Source organism: Mastomys coucha, unplaced genomic scaffold, assembly GCF_008632895.1.
Source record: "Mastomys coucha isolate ucsf_1 unplaced genomic scaffold, UCSF_Mcou_1 pScaffold21, whole genome shotgun sequence".
Lineage (NCBI taxonomy): Eukaryota > Metazoa > Chordata > Mammalia > Rodentia > Muridae > Mastomys > Mastomys coucha.
In genome coordinates this window covers 142,336,603-142,353,336 of record NW_022196904.1, presented here as the reverse complement: position 1 = coordinate 142,353,336, position 16,734 = coordinate 142,336,603, and the positions used below count along the sequence as shown (strand labels likewise).

Below are 16,734 nucleotides of genomic sequence, written 5' to 3'. Positions count from 1 at the left end.
TTAAAATTATTTGTTAGGAAAAGTTGCTAGCTTACATATGGCCACTCATGTTAGGTCTCCCTACTTGTATTTAAATAAATTACTCTTGAGGATTCTTATTCATTCAGTATCTCAGGCTCAATGTGGCAAGGGAATTTTGTTGGAAGTAAGTCTCCATAATTAAATGTGGACAAAAATCACTAATAATCCTTGAAAAAGGAAGAAAAAAACACCTCACCAAAAACACTGTGTTCAGTATCCTTAGATTCACTTTTGAGATCTTCTCTGTAAACCACCTTCTTGTACTTAACAGATGTCAAAAGAACCCTGGAGCAGGGATGTCTTCACCCCTTGTCTAAAGCATAAAATAAAAAAAACGTACTGCTACATCAAACCAAGGTCATTTTAACAAAGGCACTTACTCAGTCCATGCATTCACAGAGTCCTGACATTTCAGTCCCCTTCTGTCTTCTGTTGCCTTTCAGAATCAATGAACTCAGGAAAACACACACACACACACACACACACAGAGAGAGAGAGAGAGAGAGAGAGAGAGAGAGAGAGAGAGAGCAAAACTAAATAATGAAGAACTGAAAACTAAATATATTCCCATCATCTCTTCCTTTACTTCTTCTGAACCCCAGGATATATGGGATTATGAAGTCAAATGAGAATCATATTCTATTTCTTGTCACTAGTCAGTATCTGCTCACTTGCTCTCTCTTATTTGCATAAAAACTGATGACAAGATGCCCTTTAATTTCTCTTCCTGATAAATATGTTATTTCTGTATGTTTTCTACTGCTTAGGGAACATAATGACATCTTCCCAGACTACCTACCCTGGAATGCATGGCATTCCGAATCCTTACCCACCAACAAGTTCCATGGCTCTTCATCCTCAACAACCTCTGGGTTTTTTCAATGTAAGAAACCAAGTACAGACTGGGCAAGTTTCCTTCATTACATCTCCAGGAATCTTCCCTAACAACCAGCTGGGTCGAGAAAGTGTGCCAACGGTAAATCCAGCTCCAGGAGCAGCAACAAGCAAAGATGCAGCAATGGCACTTGGGGTGAGTGTATTTGCCACTAGAATTTTAGTGTTGCATTTGCAAGGCTTTTATGTATCTGCCAGTTATAAATAGTATATCATCCAATGAGCAAACACATGTAAAGACAATTCTGTTAACTGTGTCTCTCTGAGAAAGAAATGGTCAATCTGTGTATTAGTCACCCTAGGTTCATTTATTTTAGATTCAGACACAAGTCTAAGAATTGACAGAAGGCTCTCACTAGCAGAAAAATTCAGGAATGGTGACATGATCAGAGCCAACTACTTCTTGCTTGATCTCACCGCCTCTGAAAGCCTTTTTAGACAACCTTAACTTTTGTCTTTGGATCAGTTATTAGCCTACATTTCTATAAAGACAAATTAACTTTAAAGCAATCATTGATAACTGTTTTAAAGGGGATGGAACCACTAGCAAACAGTCTGAGGAAAGCAAAATGTAAAATATATCCTTGGAAATGTTATATCTTTGTTGCTTTGCCTTACAAAAGTTGATTTGAGCTGGACACCCACAGTCCTGTATCTCTAAGCAGTGTAAAGCACACATGACTTGTAGTAAAGACTCAACATGCAAGCCGGGTGGTGGTGGCGCACGCCTTTGATCCTAGCACTTGGGATGCAGAGGCAGGCGGATTTCCGAGTTCGAGGCCAGCGTGGTCTACAGAGTAAGTATCAGGACAGCCGGGGCTAAGAGAAAAACCCTATCTCGAAAAAAAAAAAAAAAAGACTCAACATGCTTAGACAGAACGGACTGTCATTAGTTAAGCTTTCTCCATGCCTTTTCACATATTCCTACCAAATTGTGTCATTCCTTTTCCTGTGTACAGCTCCAAAATCTTGGCTACAGAAATCAGTAAACTACAGATGTCCATCTTACCAGCTAGTGCCTTGAGTAGTCTAGTTAAGTGACAGTGTTTCAGGCAAGTAAAAATCAACAGTACCTGATCCTCCACTCAAGCAGCCAATCTACACTGGGAGGTGGCTCCTTGGATCTTCCCCTGACAAGTGGAGTACATTCCCTGCAAACTCATAGTCCACAAAGCCAACCCCACACAGTTGCTGAAAATATCTTGAAGCACAAGCCAGGCACAGTCTCTGCCTGTAGGGAGCCTATGACCCAGCTAGGGAAATCAGACTGTACCCATAATAAAGACACAAACTAGAAGATGTGTTGGAAGGTGAAAAAAATAATATATAGCTACTGAGTGAGGTGACCCAGACTTAGAAAGGCAAAATCTTCTGTTCTCTTTCATATGCACATCCTACCTTTTACTGTGTGTGTGTTGGGGTGGTGGTGGGTGAGGATGGCTATGGGCTAGAAAGCTAGAGAGAAGATCACAAGAACAGAAAAAGATGTTGAGGAAAGGTGGCTTCTGAGAGTGGGAGCGTATGAGGAGGATGCAGGGAAATAAATGAGAAGAAAAGAGAAAGGGCATAACAATAATTTCATTTGCAAATGCCATAATGAATCCTAGTACTTTATATACTAACTTAAAAATTAAGTGTTGCTTCTCCTATCTCAGTGTCTCTATTAGTAGTATTGTTTATTTCATGTTTTTACACTATACTATGGTTTTCAGAACAGCTTATATATTTCAAAAGTATATACCCAAAAGAAACATAGACGATTAACTAGGGAGGTGGCTTGTAAGAGAACAACAAAGTGAGAGTGAATGCTTTGCTTGACATTTGTAACTCTTGTATCAAGTTTGAAGAAGAGGACTTTATAAGTTACTCTTTCTCTGAGATGGATGCTTTTCCAAATTATCACAGCTAGTGAACCAGATTCTTACCCTCACCTAATGTCTGTGCCACCCTCCAAGCAGAACCATTGTTCATTGAAACAGTTGGTGAATGACTTTATGGATAGACCATCTTAATACCTACACCATTTTTTAAATGAATGTAATCTGTTCTCTGTGGGCTGAGAATGAAGTCACTCACTCAAGTCAAATAGCTTTGACCATAGCAGGAAGTCTGTATCCAAAAATCGAGCCTACAGTTCATTTCTTGGTGCAGCAGAACTATCAACTCTCAGCTTAGCTACAATGGAAGTAAAATCCTTTGGTGATGTAAGGGTCATTGAAATACAGCCTTATTATAATGAAACCCAATGTCTAAAAATTGTTCTTATTTTGGGCTTGTACCACAGTAAGACCCAAGATTTTAAACTCTACTAAATACAAAACAAACAAAAAGACTTTATATATTCATGTTCATTTAAGGAAATACTAGTAGTGGTGTATTATTTTTAAGTATACAGCTATTTTTAAGTATTATTTTTAAGTATACAGTATTACAACTTTTATAATTATAAAAGTTGTTATAATATTTTATTGTTATAATATTTTATAAATTTTAAGGAATACAACATAAAAGATATTGTAGGTATTGAAGGGGGGATCTATGAGAGGAGCAGTGGTACAAAAGGGGAACAAGAATGTGATTCAATTCTACTTAATTAAAATATGTTTTTAAATGTTAACAAATTCAGATAAATTGAAATCATGTAACTTTTCTCATCATAATGCAATAAAAGTTTTTAAAAAATGAAAGAATGGTGATATGCCAAAAACTGACATGGGGATGAATGAATTTCATTATCCCAAGGGAACTGTTAGGTGAAAAATACTAATGTGGACAGATACCTAAGAGTGAGAAATAAAATTAGCTACCGGAGAAATAGCATATGAACATGAAAAAGACAGTAATGACATTGAATAAAATCCTTGGGAGAAATGACTGAGGTTGAATTTATAAACCTTTACATGAAAAATGTAAAGAAACTTGCAAACCTATTAATCACTAAATTGTTCATTCTTGCTAAGAAATAAGGCAAAACATAGCAACTAAGTTTTTAAAAGTAACTTATTGACTATGGAATGATAATATTACTCTAAGAACAATTATCAAAAAGTCAACTATCATTGATATTATGTAAACAGAACTTATAAATAAAAACCTGTATTTTTGTGTTGAAAAAAAATTAAGTGTTTAAGTAACATACAGAGTTTATAGGGGAGAAGAAACAGGCGGTGAACAGATAGTGACTTGAAGTTGATCAAGATGGGCGCTTCAAATGCATAGAGTTCACAGTGATCCGTACAAATATCAGAACGAGAGAAAATGGCCAATGTAAGGTCTTCAGATTAAATGTGTATGATGTATTTGATGAACAGGAGAAGGTCAATAAAGGGCAGAAGAATGCTTAAAGCAAGAAACAGAGGGAAGGTAGCCAGAGGGGAGGTGGGAAGCATACCTGGTGAAATCCTTGGAGCAGGCAGCTTTGGATTTCACTATGTGAAACACAGATCCATTTGGAGCATTCTGCCTTATAGAAAAGACATATGTGATCAAAATATATTTAAAGAAAAGATAAAGTTCTCCTTTAAAAAAAAACATGATTGGCAGAAGCTGGGTCCTCTCTATGAATATTGTGAAACTACACCCCTAGTTGTCACAATACTTCAGGGACTACAGATGGGTGGGGTAGAATATCTGTCCCGTCCACTAAAAATCACTGTGATAGTCAGCTTTAATTGTCAATCTGGAACAACCTAGAATCACCTGAGTAGAGAGACTCAGTGAGGGACTATCTGCATTATATTGCCCTTTGAGGGATTATCTTAATTAAGTTAATTGATATGGGGGAGCTCCAACCCACCATGGGTGACACCATTCCCTAGGCAGGGAGTTCTGAGCAGTATGAGAGTGGAGAAATCAAGCTGAGCATGAGTAAGTGAGCAGGTGTGCATACACCTGCTCATGTGATATAATTAGTTCTTTGACGTTTCTGCCTTGACTTCCCTACAGTGATGGACTATAAACTGAGATGCTGAGCTGAAAATAAACACTTCACCCTCTAAGTTACTTTTTGGCTATGATATTTTGTCACAGCAACACAAAGGAAACTGGGGAAGAACTCAACAAAAATGAATCTAGGGCAATCATCAAAAATACAGAACAAGCTGAATATCCAAATAGTTAATCAATGAACTATACAGCCAGGGACATATGGGTAGAAAAAAGGGGCCACTGGAGATTAAAGCTGCAGCTGCTCCTCAACAAGATGACAGCAAGGATGGGAAATTTATATCTACATTTTGCTCATGGAGAACAATTGTGGGAACAAATCTGAAGTCAGATGTAGGAGTTTCCAATCTGAGATGTAGCATTGGCTAAAAATGGGTCCATCACCTCTCAGAAGGTGTGAAGGATGATGTAATTTGTGGATGAACAAGAAAAACTGTTCAAAGAGAGGTTCAAGGTTTTCACAAAGTTCAGTGCATTTCAACAATGTATTATTGTTTTAGCATATTTATGAAATTATTTTTTCTTTAATTCAAGTTAATTTTATTTGGTACCTATTCATTGAGGAAACAAACACAGAAGTTTCTATGGCTACAGTCGTCCTGGGTAGATATAATCATAAACTCCAAACATAATGAACTATGCATATGTTTCTGAGCTTTGGACCAATATAGCAACTGTTGTTCCTCAGAAATCCATGCATACTCTACAAAGGAAGTTGTGATAAGAGTTACAAAGTAAAAGATTAATCCCTTAGCACTGGTAAAATACCTCTTACTTGGTGTGATAACAGTTGCATACCAGCATTTAAAAAAAAAAGCAATAGGAAATTGGAGAGACTGTGCTGTGGTTAAGAGCACTCACTGCTCTTGCAGAGGGCATTACCATTCCCAGCACCCACATGGTTGTTCATAGCTGTTTGTAACTCCAGTTTCAGGGTATCTGATCCCCAACCCCTTTGGGCATCCTTGAGCACCACCAGGCACACTTGTGACGCACAGACATTCATACAGGCAAAATATCCAATCACAGAAAATAAAATAGTAATAATTTTTGAAACTTAGAAATATGAACTATAAAAGCAAATAGTGCCATGGGTTTTACATCTTAAAATGTGAGAGGAATTTACAGAAAAAAAAAAATCCATTTGACTAGTATAACAATTAAGACAACTCAGAACTGGCAGAACCAAGCTGAGCCTGAAAGGATGGATTGCAAATGAGTTTTGGAGTCAGTCCACTGTCATGCATTCCGGGCATCTACCCTTTTATAATTGTGTACCCTTTGGTGCTTGATTACCTGTGGCTTTGTGTCTCCATCTAGTTGTTGTCACAGTGACATGAAATGATATATACAAGATGTTTAGAGTGTTACCAGGCATGTGATTAATATTCTAGGAGTGACTTCGTTTCCATTGATCCCTTTTCTCATGACTAGCATTGCCTGGATGGAGAACTACTTTACCTACGTAAGACAGTCGCTGTCCCCCCAGTCACAGCAGCCTTTACAAACATACTCATGGGGGATTCTAGGAGATGCTTAAGCAGTCATACTTTCTAAAGACTTCTTTGTAGGTCATTCAGAAATCAAACAAAATTTATTAAAGTGTTTATTATGTGTGTACATGTGTATGTATATGTGTGTATGTACATGTGTGCATACATGCATGCATGCACACATACATGGAGGTCAGAGGGAAATTTGAAAGACTCAGTTCTTTCCAACATATGGGGTCTGAGTATCACACACTGGACATCAGACTAGACAACAAATGTCCTTACCCACTGAAACATCTCACTATCCCCTCAAACAAAGGTTTTACGTGAGGCTCTTCCTCCCCTGCTGTTTCAGTATACATCAATATATTCACTGTTTAGGTGAATTCTCATGGATCCTGGTAAAATGGACAGTAAATAAACAGGAATGACTCTGGCTGTAATGTTTCATGGACTATCAATAAAAAGATTATTTTAAAATGCCTCTTTGCTTTCTCTTTTTAGGGAGTCCAAATCACAATTGGATTGATGCACATCGGCTTCGGAGTTGTTCTCGGGTTGCTGAGCAACTATTACTATATGACTTGGGCATTTTCCTCTATTGCTTTTATTGGTGGATATCCATTCTGGGGTGGAGTCTTTGTGAGTAGATTGCTAGAACACCCCTCGCTGTGGGGTAGAGTCTTTGTGAGTCGATCGCTAGAACACCTCTCTCTGTTCACAGCAAGTTATTGAAAAGTTTTGCGTCTGATGGCTAGAAAGTTTTTAGAAATAATGGCTCTGATTGAGCAGAAGGAAGGGGACTCAACACTTCCCACTTCAGACTTAACTCCAAAGCAGCTTAAACTCATTCCTAATGCAGAACCAGTTTGTTGGATGGGGGGTCTTGAAAAGGGATGATTAAAAACATGACAAAGATATACCATTGGCAAGATGAGGCTGAGAATAAGATGAAGTTGAGCAGGAGGCTCAGTCATACAAACTCAAAGTCATCTGTTATGGAGTTCTTTACATGCAAGAAAATGAGGGTGGGGAATTGGAGATGTATCCCTAAGAGTTAATCTAAAGAAAAAAAAATACTGAGCTGTATGTGAGGGAAACAAACAAACATAAGTAGACCAACCTCTTGTACAAAGAGACATTCCCAGGCGCAAGCAGAGAACCTAACATTCACAGATTTCCCTATGTCTACAGTTCATCGCTTCTGGCTCGCTCTCCATATCAGCATTCAAGAGGTTATCTCACTGTCTGGTAAGCTAAAAAACTTATTTCTACTTCTTAAATTCCTTTAAAGATTGGTTTGATTTACTAGCAAGGAAAACTTGAGATGATAGACTGGAAGAGTGTGGATGGAAGGAAGTTCTTTCTCAAAACATCCGCCAGCTGCTGGGTAGTGCCTGCGCTGAAGCAAGGGAACAGAGCATTCCGCTTGCTACTGAGAAAAGCAGAGCACCACATTCAGGCTCTTGAAAGCACCAAAGTGGGAATCAGTAAAGGCAAGTGCTCTTTAAGCTTTCACCCGCGGCTCCCCGGTTCTGTTGAGTCGCATGGCTGGCATTCAGGGAAATCCATGGAAGAATCCAGGAGCCAAAAACCACCACCTATGAGCCACTTCGATAACAAAGTCCTGGTGTTCCCTGCCATCCTCAGCTCCATCTTATATTTTTACTTTTCACTGGTGTGTAGCTCCTATTGTTACTCAGACTGTCTCAGTTGTCAGTTCTTTAAATCGCCATGAGAGCAACCAGTTCAGAGCATAAGAAGAGCACACAGAGGCTGGGCTTCAATTCTCCCAGACACACAGCACGCCCCTCCTCGTTGTAATTTCCTAGTTTAATGGCAAATCAGGAGAAAGATTATTTTTTTTTGCATAAATCTAGATCAGAAATGGTCTCAAAATAATATGAGGTCATGCACAAGAACAAAGGTGGGGGGTGGGGAGATAGGAACATGAAATCATATTTTTCCATGCTCTTGAGATAAAACAGTAGATTATGCTAGAATTAAAATCAGCCTCACCTGATTAGTTGCATCTACTATAATCCAAAACAAAATAGAGCATCCTTCTCTATATAGGTTGTGCCCCTCAGAGGCTGTGTAGAAAGAGACTCTAGAAAGTCAGATACTAGGACCATCTCATGTGCAGTGGCTGTAAGAGTTAAAAATTACTTCATTTCAAATTCATAACGAAGTATCCATCACAAAATGCCAATTAAAAGTTTGTTCTTGCAGCTGTAGAAATGGATCATCAGTTAAGAGCAAACTTAAGTTCTCTTCTAGAGGACCAGGGCTTCACTCCCAGCACTCACATAGTGAGTGACTCGTGATCTCTATAATTCCTAGGGTGAGGATTCAATGCTCTCTTCTGGCTTCCTTGGGCACTGCTCATGGTACACAGACATGCAGGCAGACAAAACACCCATAAAATTAAATTAAATTAATTTTTTAAAAACCTTAAGTTTGTTCTTGTATTGTTTTTACAAAGCAGAGGTTTTTTTTTTTCAATTTTTACTTTAAACTTTTCATAAAACATATTTTGAATATTTTCTCTTCCCTCTGCCAACTCCTCCCAGATCTTTCCAACTTTGTGTTCTTTCTGTGTTGAGAGAGAAGAGAGGGATAACAAGATCTTCCGCATAGATCCTGAGCCTTGAGAAGAGGTTGATGACCGTGCCCCATGCAGAACTGAGTGCTCCAAAATCTCTCACTTCCTGCACACTTTCCAGTTGTGTAGTAGAGATGTTCTTGTAAACAAAACTGTTACATAAATGTGTTGGATGGCATTCTGCTTCAAACCACATTTATATTGTTTTTTATATTTCTATTATTTAAAATATTTACAGCTTCTTGCGGGGGGGGGACTGACAGCTAGGATAGAGTGTAATTTTCACAACTACTCAGAAGGGCAGAAGAAAGACATTATATCAACTTCGAATACTGTCTTGTGTTAGGGATATAGGCCAGTTGTAAAGCACTTGCCTAGGATAGATCTGGCCTTGACTTCAATCCTCAGTGCAAGCAAAACTGAAACAAAGATTAGGAACCATTAACTTGGAAAGACTCCCACTCCCTTTAAATTCATTTGTCTTTTACATGGCTCACGGGGATTACTGTTCTTGTTATCTCTACTAGGTGAAGAGCACCCTGATAATAAACATTTTTAGCACCATTTTTGCCTTTGTTGGAGTGCTTCTGTTTCTGTGTGATCTGAACATCAATGGCTACAACTATCAAGACTACTGGATGGTGGTAAGTGTCCTGCCATTGGCCACAGGACGGTTCTCTCTTCACTGTCAGATTATATCCATTGCTGTCTCCTGTTTAATATGCAGTGGCTCTCTTGAGAAAGTTCTACTTCCAACCCTACTCCTAGGGATGTGATTGCTAAAATACCAAATGAAAAAATTATATTTGACCATAGATGAAGTCAGAACGGCCACCCTATCGCCATCACAGGAGCAATGGACAGAGCTCAGAATTTCTTTTTTTTTTTCTTCTTTTTTTGCACTTTGAAATTCTGCATAAATATAACAGCCATGTCTTGAGTAGCTTTTTTATAATGATAACAGGAAGACTGTTTGCTTGTGTGCAATCACCTCCTAATTATTTCTCTATTGTTATCAAATGCTTATTTTGGAGAAATACAAACTTTTTTTGATTTTTCTTTAAAATATCAGAAGACTTTTCCTTTCAGCAAATAGACTATTAAGTACTAATGGAATGTAAGTGGTTTGTTTTTGTTTTGGTTTTGGTTTGGTGTTTTTGGCAACAGTCTCCTTGTTGTTATTAAAAAAATATATCACTCACAGAATGAGTTGAACATTAGCAAGATAGCACTTTCAAAGAATCAGGGTGTTTCTGAAGTCTACCCTGAGACCCTCCAGTCCAGCCTAACAGTCTGTGTTTTTATGATTTCAGCTTTCCGGGAGAGGAATTGCAGGTGTACTGGCAATATTTTCCTTGTTGGAATTCAGCATAGCGTGGGCCACAGCCTACTTTGCATACCAAACTATCCTCCAAGGCAACAGAGTAAGTTGATTCTCTTCTTTGTAAATATATATACATATATATATATGTGTGTGTGTGTGTATTTATATATACATATATACATACATATATATATATATATATATATATATATATATATATATATACATAATCTGAATACATGCTGGAGAAGTGTGGGCTTGAGTATCTGCCAAACCCTGCTGTGAGCTGACTACTGAGCTCTCTGTCCTCCACTCTGCTGGGACCGGGAAGAATGATTGGACTGTGTAACATCTCTGCTTGTTTTCTCTTACCCTTTCTAGTCTGTCCTGGTTGCTCCAACTGTGCATGTGGCCAACCCCTTGATGCAAGAGCCCTCCCCAGCTCCGCCTATATATAGCAACATTTCAGATTATGCTCCCACGCAATAACAGGCGTAAAGAATCACTGGTACAATTTCATGTAGTAAACCTTCTCTGAAAATAAAAAGTTTTCTTACAAAGCTGTTATTTTGCTGCCCAGAGTGCAAATCTATTTAGTGCTGTATTTGGAGTTTATGTCTAGGCTCATGGCTAACACTCACTGGGTTTTCAGTCAGTGCCTCCCTGGCAACTGCTTACCATTACTGCCATAGAGGAAGAGCAAGAGGGCTGAAAACTAACTCTGCAATGCTCTTAGCATTAGAAACCTTCTATTCTCATTATCTTTTTCACAATAAAATGTCACGGGGGAACACTCTTTGGGTATCTCTTTACATTTCTTAATGTCTGATATTGGTTGGATGAAGTAGCTCTGACAAACACTGGCAAGCTTGATATTTCTTAGATGGAGATTTTTTATAGTGTCCAATCACTGGAATTCCTGGGTCATCTTCTCCATGTTATTCAGAAACCAGAGATCCAATAATGCTTGTTGGGGCCCACATTATTTTATATATCAATATTGTTACCAACCAGTTGACTGATACTTATATTTTTTATTAATTTTTATGTTATAAATTACCATATACAGTATTAAGTATCTTAAAATAAACTTTTATTCACCTGTTAAAATTGTCTCCAACTGGGCGGTGATGGCACAAGCCTTTAATCCCAGCACTTGGGAGGCAGAGACAGGCAGATTTCTGAGTTCAAGGCCAGCCTGGTCTCCAGAGTGAGTTCCAGGACAGCCAGGGCTATACAGAGAAACCTTGTCTTGAAAAACCAAAAAAAAAAAAAAAAAAAAAAAAAAAAAAAAAAAAAGAATATAATTGTCTCCAAGGCTTACTTTGAATAAGCTCACCCTTTCAAGTTCTTTCTAAACTTTAGCAGGCTGGTTCAACGCCTCTGGCCCAAACTCTTCTCCAAGCTGACTCACTCAAACTGGCTTCTCTTAGCTTCTAACTGAATTGCTATGCTTGGCCTCAAACTAAATCTGGAAATCTGTTCTAATCTGGCTTGTTCTGTCTTCACCTGCAACCTGTCTCTATAAAACTGTTCCAGTAAAACTGCCTCTGCTGATCTGCATGGAACTGCACATTCTCACAAACTGAACTCCACTGCACTGACTGAACGGAATTCAACTATACTCTAAACTATACCATACATAACCACATTCAACTGAACTTCCTCTCTCTCCCTCTCTATGCAGCTCTCTTAAGTAACTTCTCCTTCCTATGCTGTTCTCATGAGAGTTGGGTGTATCCTATCTCTGACTCATTCATCAAATCTTTCTCTGATTTGTCACTTTGTCTTCCCCTCAATTAGATGTCACTTTCAAACCAAAATGGCTGCTTCCTTCTATAAACTAACCTTTCTTTCATTGCTTAGAATTAAAGGTGTGTATTAAGAGTGTATCTCTATTGTAGCCAGATCATGTTGTAATCCATGGCATGTCTGCATTCCAGCCCGATCACACAGATCTAGAAAGTCTTTGGATGTGACCCCTTACCAGAGCAGCCATGTTGCTGGATTAAAATTCCCCTACAAATATCACTATGGAATTAAGGGAGTTGTTTTTAATACATCTTTAAAATATAATTACATCTCTTTCCCTTTCCTTATTATAGCTCCTCAGAGGTCCCCTCTATCTAACTTTTCCCATATCCCCTCCCACTCTCAAATGAATTGCCTCTTTTGTATTATTGTTGTTACATACATGATGTATATGTATGTATGCATATATATATGTGTGTATATATACATGCATATATATATATATATATATATATACACACAAATAAATAACAACAACCTGCTTAGTCTTATTTGGTTATTTGTGTGTATATGGTTTCAGGACTGATCACTTTGTATGGCTAACCAATTATGGGGTTCATCCATAAGAAAAGCTAATTCTTTGTCTAGGAGTAGGACCTCATGAGATTTCCCCATTTCCATATTAACATGTCAATTAGTTACTGCTACTGTTCCCATCTTGTTTATGTAGCCATGGTGCCAGAAATCACTGCACAAGGTGCTAAGAGAGGGAAGCATTTAATAGTCCTACCCAACTGTGACACTTATGAACCACAACAATGACAAGATATCCATAAAGGTGAAATAAATGGCACTAACTGGTGGTGGAAACTTAAGCTGCCTAACTGGACTTAGCCCCATGCAACACAGGAGAAATTATTAGAAACCCAGCCAACTTTTCAGGAATGGTGAGATCATGGATCTTAGAAGAGAACTGACTACTATTACTTTACAAGGCCAGCATAATTCCTAACCACATTCTAAATCATATGCTTCTGCTCACCAAGTAGCTACCACCCCTCATCAAAGAAGCTTATCTTTACAGCAAGTGGAGACCACTGCAAAAAACCACACCTGTGCACAAGGCAGAAATCAATGGATCCTGAGTGTTCTCAAGCCCAGTGGATACACCTTTATCACAGCATCTGTGGCTCGGGGAACAAGGTGGAAGAGGGGATGGTAGGATTGTTAAGAGCCACAATACCAGGAAGTCTGCTGCGAAACAGTCTCTCAATGTGGCATTTTGGACCAAGGGTATTTTAATAGAGTCACCGTCTCCCTCCCCTTCTCCTCCAACTACCCTTGACTCCTTCTTGTGAGCACTTCAGTCTCTTTGCCTCTTTGTGCCTGTCCCATGTGCCCTTTTGCCTACATCTATCCTGCCTTGTCATTCTCTCTCCCCTTTCTTGGTCTCTACTGATCTGCCCAAATCCTACGCTTCCCTTACTCTATGCAGATGGAGGCTATGGAAAAGCAAAGGGTAGCTTCTTCAGCACAGGAAATTCTGGGTCTTTGAATGCCAAGGGGCAGTAGACTGGACTAATGGATCCAAAGACTTATCTCTCTTAGTCCTGAAAAAATAGAGGAATATGGATCCAAGGGAACAGACTTATAGTTCTAGATACTCAAACCAGGGGCTTAAAGGCTCTGGGTCTCCAGTGTCAGTAACCCCATACTCAGAGACCAGAAATCAACGGCTCTCAGTAGCCACTAATGTTGGCCCTATTGGGTAAAGAACCAGATTTTTGACTTTCAGATACTGAGGTTCCTCATAGCATCTATCATTTTACATATTGGTTGCCTAGGCCCTTTATGGCTTGCTACCTCTCTGGACCTCTTCCAGCAACTGGGGCCCACAGTCTCTCATAACCTTTAACTTTTCACAGCCTTCCATAGTCTTGGCTTCCAAGTTCTTTTTGCTTTCTTCCACCATCCTGAGTCATCTCAGCTGCCTCAGTTCCCTCCTGTTTCTGCCTCTGGTTACTCCTTATAACTCTTTAACTGTGTTCTCTACTATGGCCCCTCCTCTTTGTGTGATCAACTCAGCATACTCTACTCATGATAAAGATCACAAGTGGACAAGAAAAGATCATTCTAACAAAAACTGCTTGATGGAGCCTACTGGTACAAAACAAGGGTATGGCACAAGGGGGTACCATTGGGCTGACTTGAAAAGTGAACCAAATATCTTAGTATTATATCCAGAAAAGTAGTGTGACATGCAAATGAAGCAATGTAATTTCCATCAATCACTGCCTGGCTTCCACTTTCACTAGTCATAGGACTGGAGGCATCAATTAAGCCCTCCCACCATGCCTAAGGAAGAACAGCTGCTAGCAATGCAGAGTGATCAGGGTTACCAAAAGGGCACTCTTGTCTTTTCCTGAATGATGTTTGCTTCATGACTGGAGCCAGAGAAACAGGGGTCATGGCTTCAATGCAATGTTCTTTGCAGGGGGATCATGTGTCCACAAAGTGTTATTAGGGTATTCACATGTAAGAGGAGTCCCTAACACATAGGGCACTCATCATCAGAAGAGGCTGTTGATTGACAGCTCTCTGCCAGAGGCAGCTTAACACAAGGAAAAGGTCTCACAAAGGTCAGACCCTTAGTCAGTTCCAGGCCAGCTGGAACAAGTGATGTCACTCCTTTAAAAAAAATGTGTGGCAGCAGTTGTTTACAAGGACCTGTATTTAAAATTAATTCTTTGAGAATATAGTATATTCATTGTCCCTCCCCGAACTTTCCCAGATCAGTACCTCCTTCCTTCTCTCCCTACTTGGTGCACTTTTATTCCTATCCAGGCCAATTTGTGCTGCCCAAATATCCCTGGATGTGTGTCATCCACTGGAGCATCAGGGGCTACACTCTTACAGAAAACTGACTCTTCCTCTCCATCAGCTAGGAATTGCCAGTTGCTCATAGATTAAGACATCTCTTCAGAGAAGCTTCTGTTTGCTAATGGTGACAAATATGGAGACCTACAACCAGCTAGGGTACAGAGAATAAGAGACTGCAAATGTTCAGCCATAAACGGAACATACATGACACACTCCCCTCCAAAGGTTCAGAAATATTGTAGAAGGGGAGGCAGAAAGAATGTAGAGCCAGAGCCAGTGAATGACTACAAAGGTAGGTTCTTCACACCACAGAATGAAAGAATGATGCAGTTGATGCAGGTAACCATATGGTGGCAGTAAGGAGCCTTCCAATGTGATGGCTTCTGACATCCTTGTGAGAAATGTAAAGTCAGCCCCAAGATGGAGGGCACAGATAGAATCAGAATATTGAACTATTAGATGAGGTAAAGTTTGAAAGCCATGAAAGTGAAGAATAAATTGGTATATATACCAAGGGATAATTGCTAGGCTCTCTCCACTGAGAGCATATTTGAGGGGAAAGGATGAGTGTACATATTCACAGTTCAAACAGCTGAGCTTAGGTATTAAGGTTAGGGTACTAAGAACGTTTCTATTTGATATCATCTACTAATAAGAGTTTCTCTAAATAGTACGATAAAATAGCATAAGACTCAGCTGGAAGCAAAACATTTATACAACCTCTTCTGTAAGAAATAAGCCTATCAATAGCCAACCATGGATGGTGGAGGGGCTCAATGGTCCCTGCCCTTCCTCCTCTCACTGAACTAGGGACCACTTATGAATATTTGGAAATGGGGAGTCACTGCCTTCAGTCAAGTAAATACTGGTAAGCATCCCAGGCTCTACTGGAGAGTTCCAAACCCACAGTCACACAGGGGGCCCAGGCTAAAGAACTCACTGGTTAAAAGACTCTCAAAAGAAAACAGAGACACATAGAAGATGTAGAAAGTGACTTGTGGAGAGGATATAGGGTTGATGGAAGTGGAAGAGAGGCAAGGGAGTGAGGGGGCTGAGTAGTCAGAATACTGGTGTGTACACATATGAATATGTCAAACAACAAGTTTAATAATAAATAAATGCAATAACCAAGGACCAAGGAAGCTTAAATTACTGTCAAAACATATTCAAATAATGAAATGTTGGATCTGAGCTGTATAAGGATTGAAAGGTGAATGTTGTGAAGAGCGAATGAGTGTTGGTTGAAAACAGCCAAGTGTTACTCATATTTGAAGTTTAAACATTTTTTAAATCATATGCAGAAAAACACACAAATACATATGAAAAATATGTATGAGGAAAGAACAGACAAAAAATTAATATCATGGAAGAAATAGATAAGAAGAGAAATTTACATCAGGAAAAGAAGATGCATTACATCATGTAAGACTTGCATGATCCTAAGGCTGGAGGCCTGCCTGGGTACCAGACATTGAACAACACAGGTGATCAGGAATATTGGGTCCGTCACCAAGACATTCAGCAGCTCAGCAAAAGTGAAAGCGTGTGTCTTAGCTTGATGACCTAGTAATTAAATGATGGACTTCTCATATCTAGAGAATGATATATTATATATCTATAAAAGTAGCACTTCCCTCAAAGGACAAAATTTTCAGCAAGATTGACTTTCAAAATAAGCATGTGATATATTGTGTATTTCATGTTTCTTTAATAGTCATAGCAATAATAGTAGCAAGTATTTAGCTCTCTGTACGCACTGGTCACATTCTGAACGCATATCTATGCCAGTGTGCTTGGTACAGCAACACCGTAGGGTGGGT

The 16,734-nt window shown here is 39.1% G+C and overlaps 1 protein-coding gene across 1 annotated transcript; it reads left to right on the top strand.

Moving 5' to 3' along the window:
* Nucleotides 1-796: 796 nt before the first annotated feature.
* Ms4a12 (membrane spanning 4-domains A12) lies at nucleotides 797-10,771 on the top strand. Its single transcript, XM_031384735.1, has 6 exons — nucleotides 797-1,051; nucleotides 6,858-6,995; nucleotides 7,548-7,604; nucleotides 9,486-9,602; nucleotides 10,272-10,382; nucleotides 10,664-10,771. Exons 1-6 carry the CDS (start codon nucleotides 797-799, stop codon nucleotides 10,769-10,771), a joined length of 786 nt encoding a protein of 261 aa, XP_031240595.1.
* The last annotated feature ends 5,963 nt before the right edge of the window (nucleotides 10,772-16,734 follow it).

What these genes read in the sequence shown, in the direction of transcription:
- Ms4a12 (XM_031384735.1), top strand. Translation starts at nt 797, where the DNA reads ATGACATCTTCCCAGACTACCTACCCTGGAATGCATGGCATTCCGAAT. An exon ending in AGAGGTTATCTCACTGTCTG is followed by an intron (nt 7,605 to 9,485) that starts GTAAGCTAAAAA and finishes TATCTCTACTAG; the next exon opens with GTGAAGAGCACCCTGATAAT. An exon ending in ATCAAGACTACTGGATGGTG is followed by an intron (nt 9,603 to 10,271) that starts GTAAGTGTCCTG and finishes TTATGATTTCAG; the next exon opens with CTTTCCGGGAGAGGAATTGC.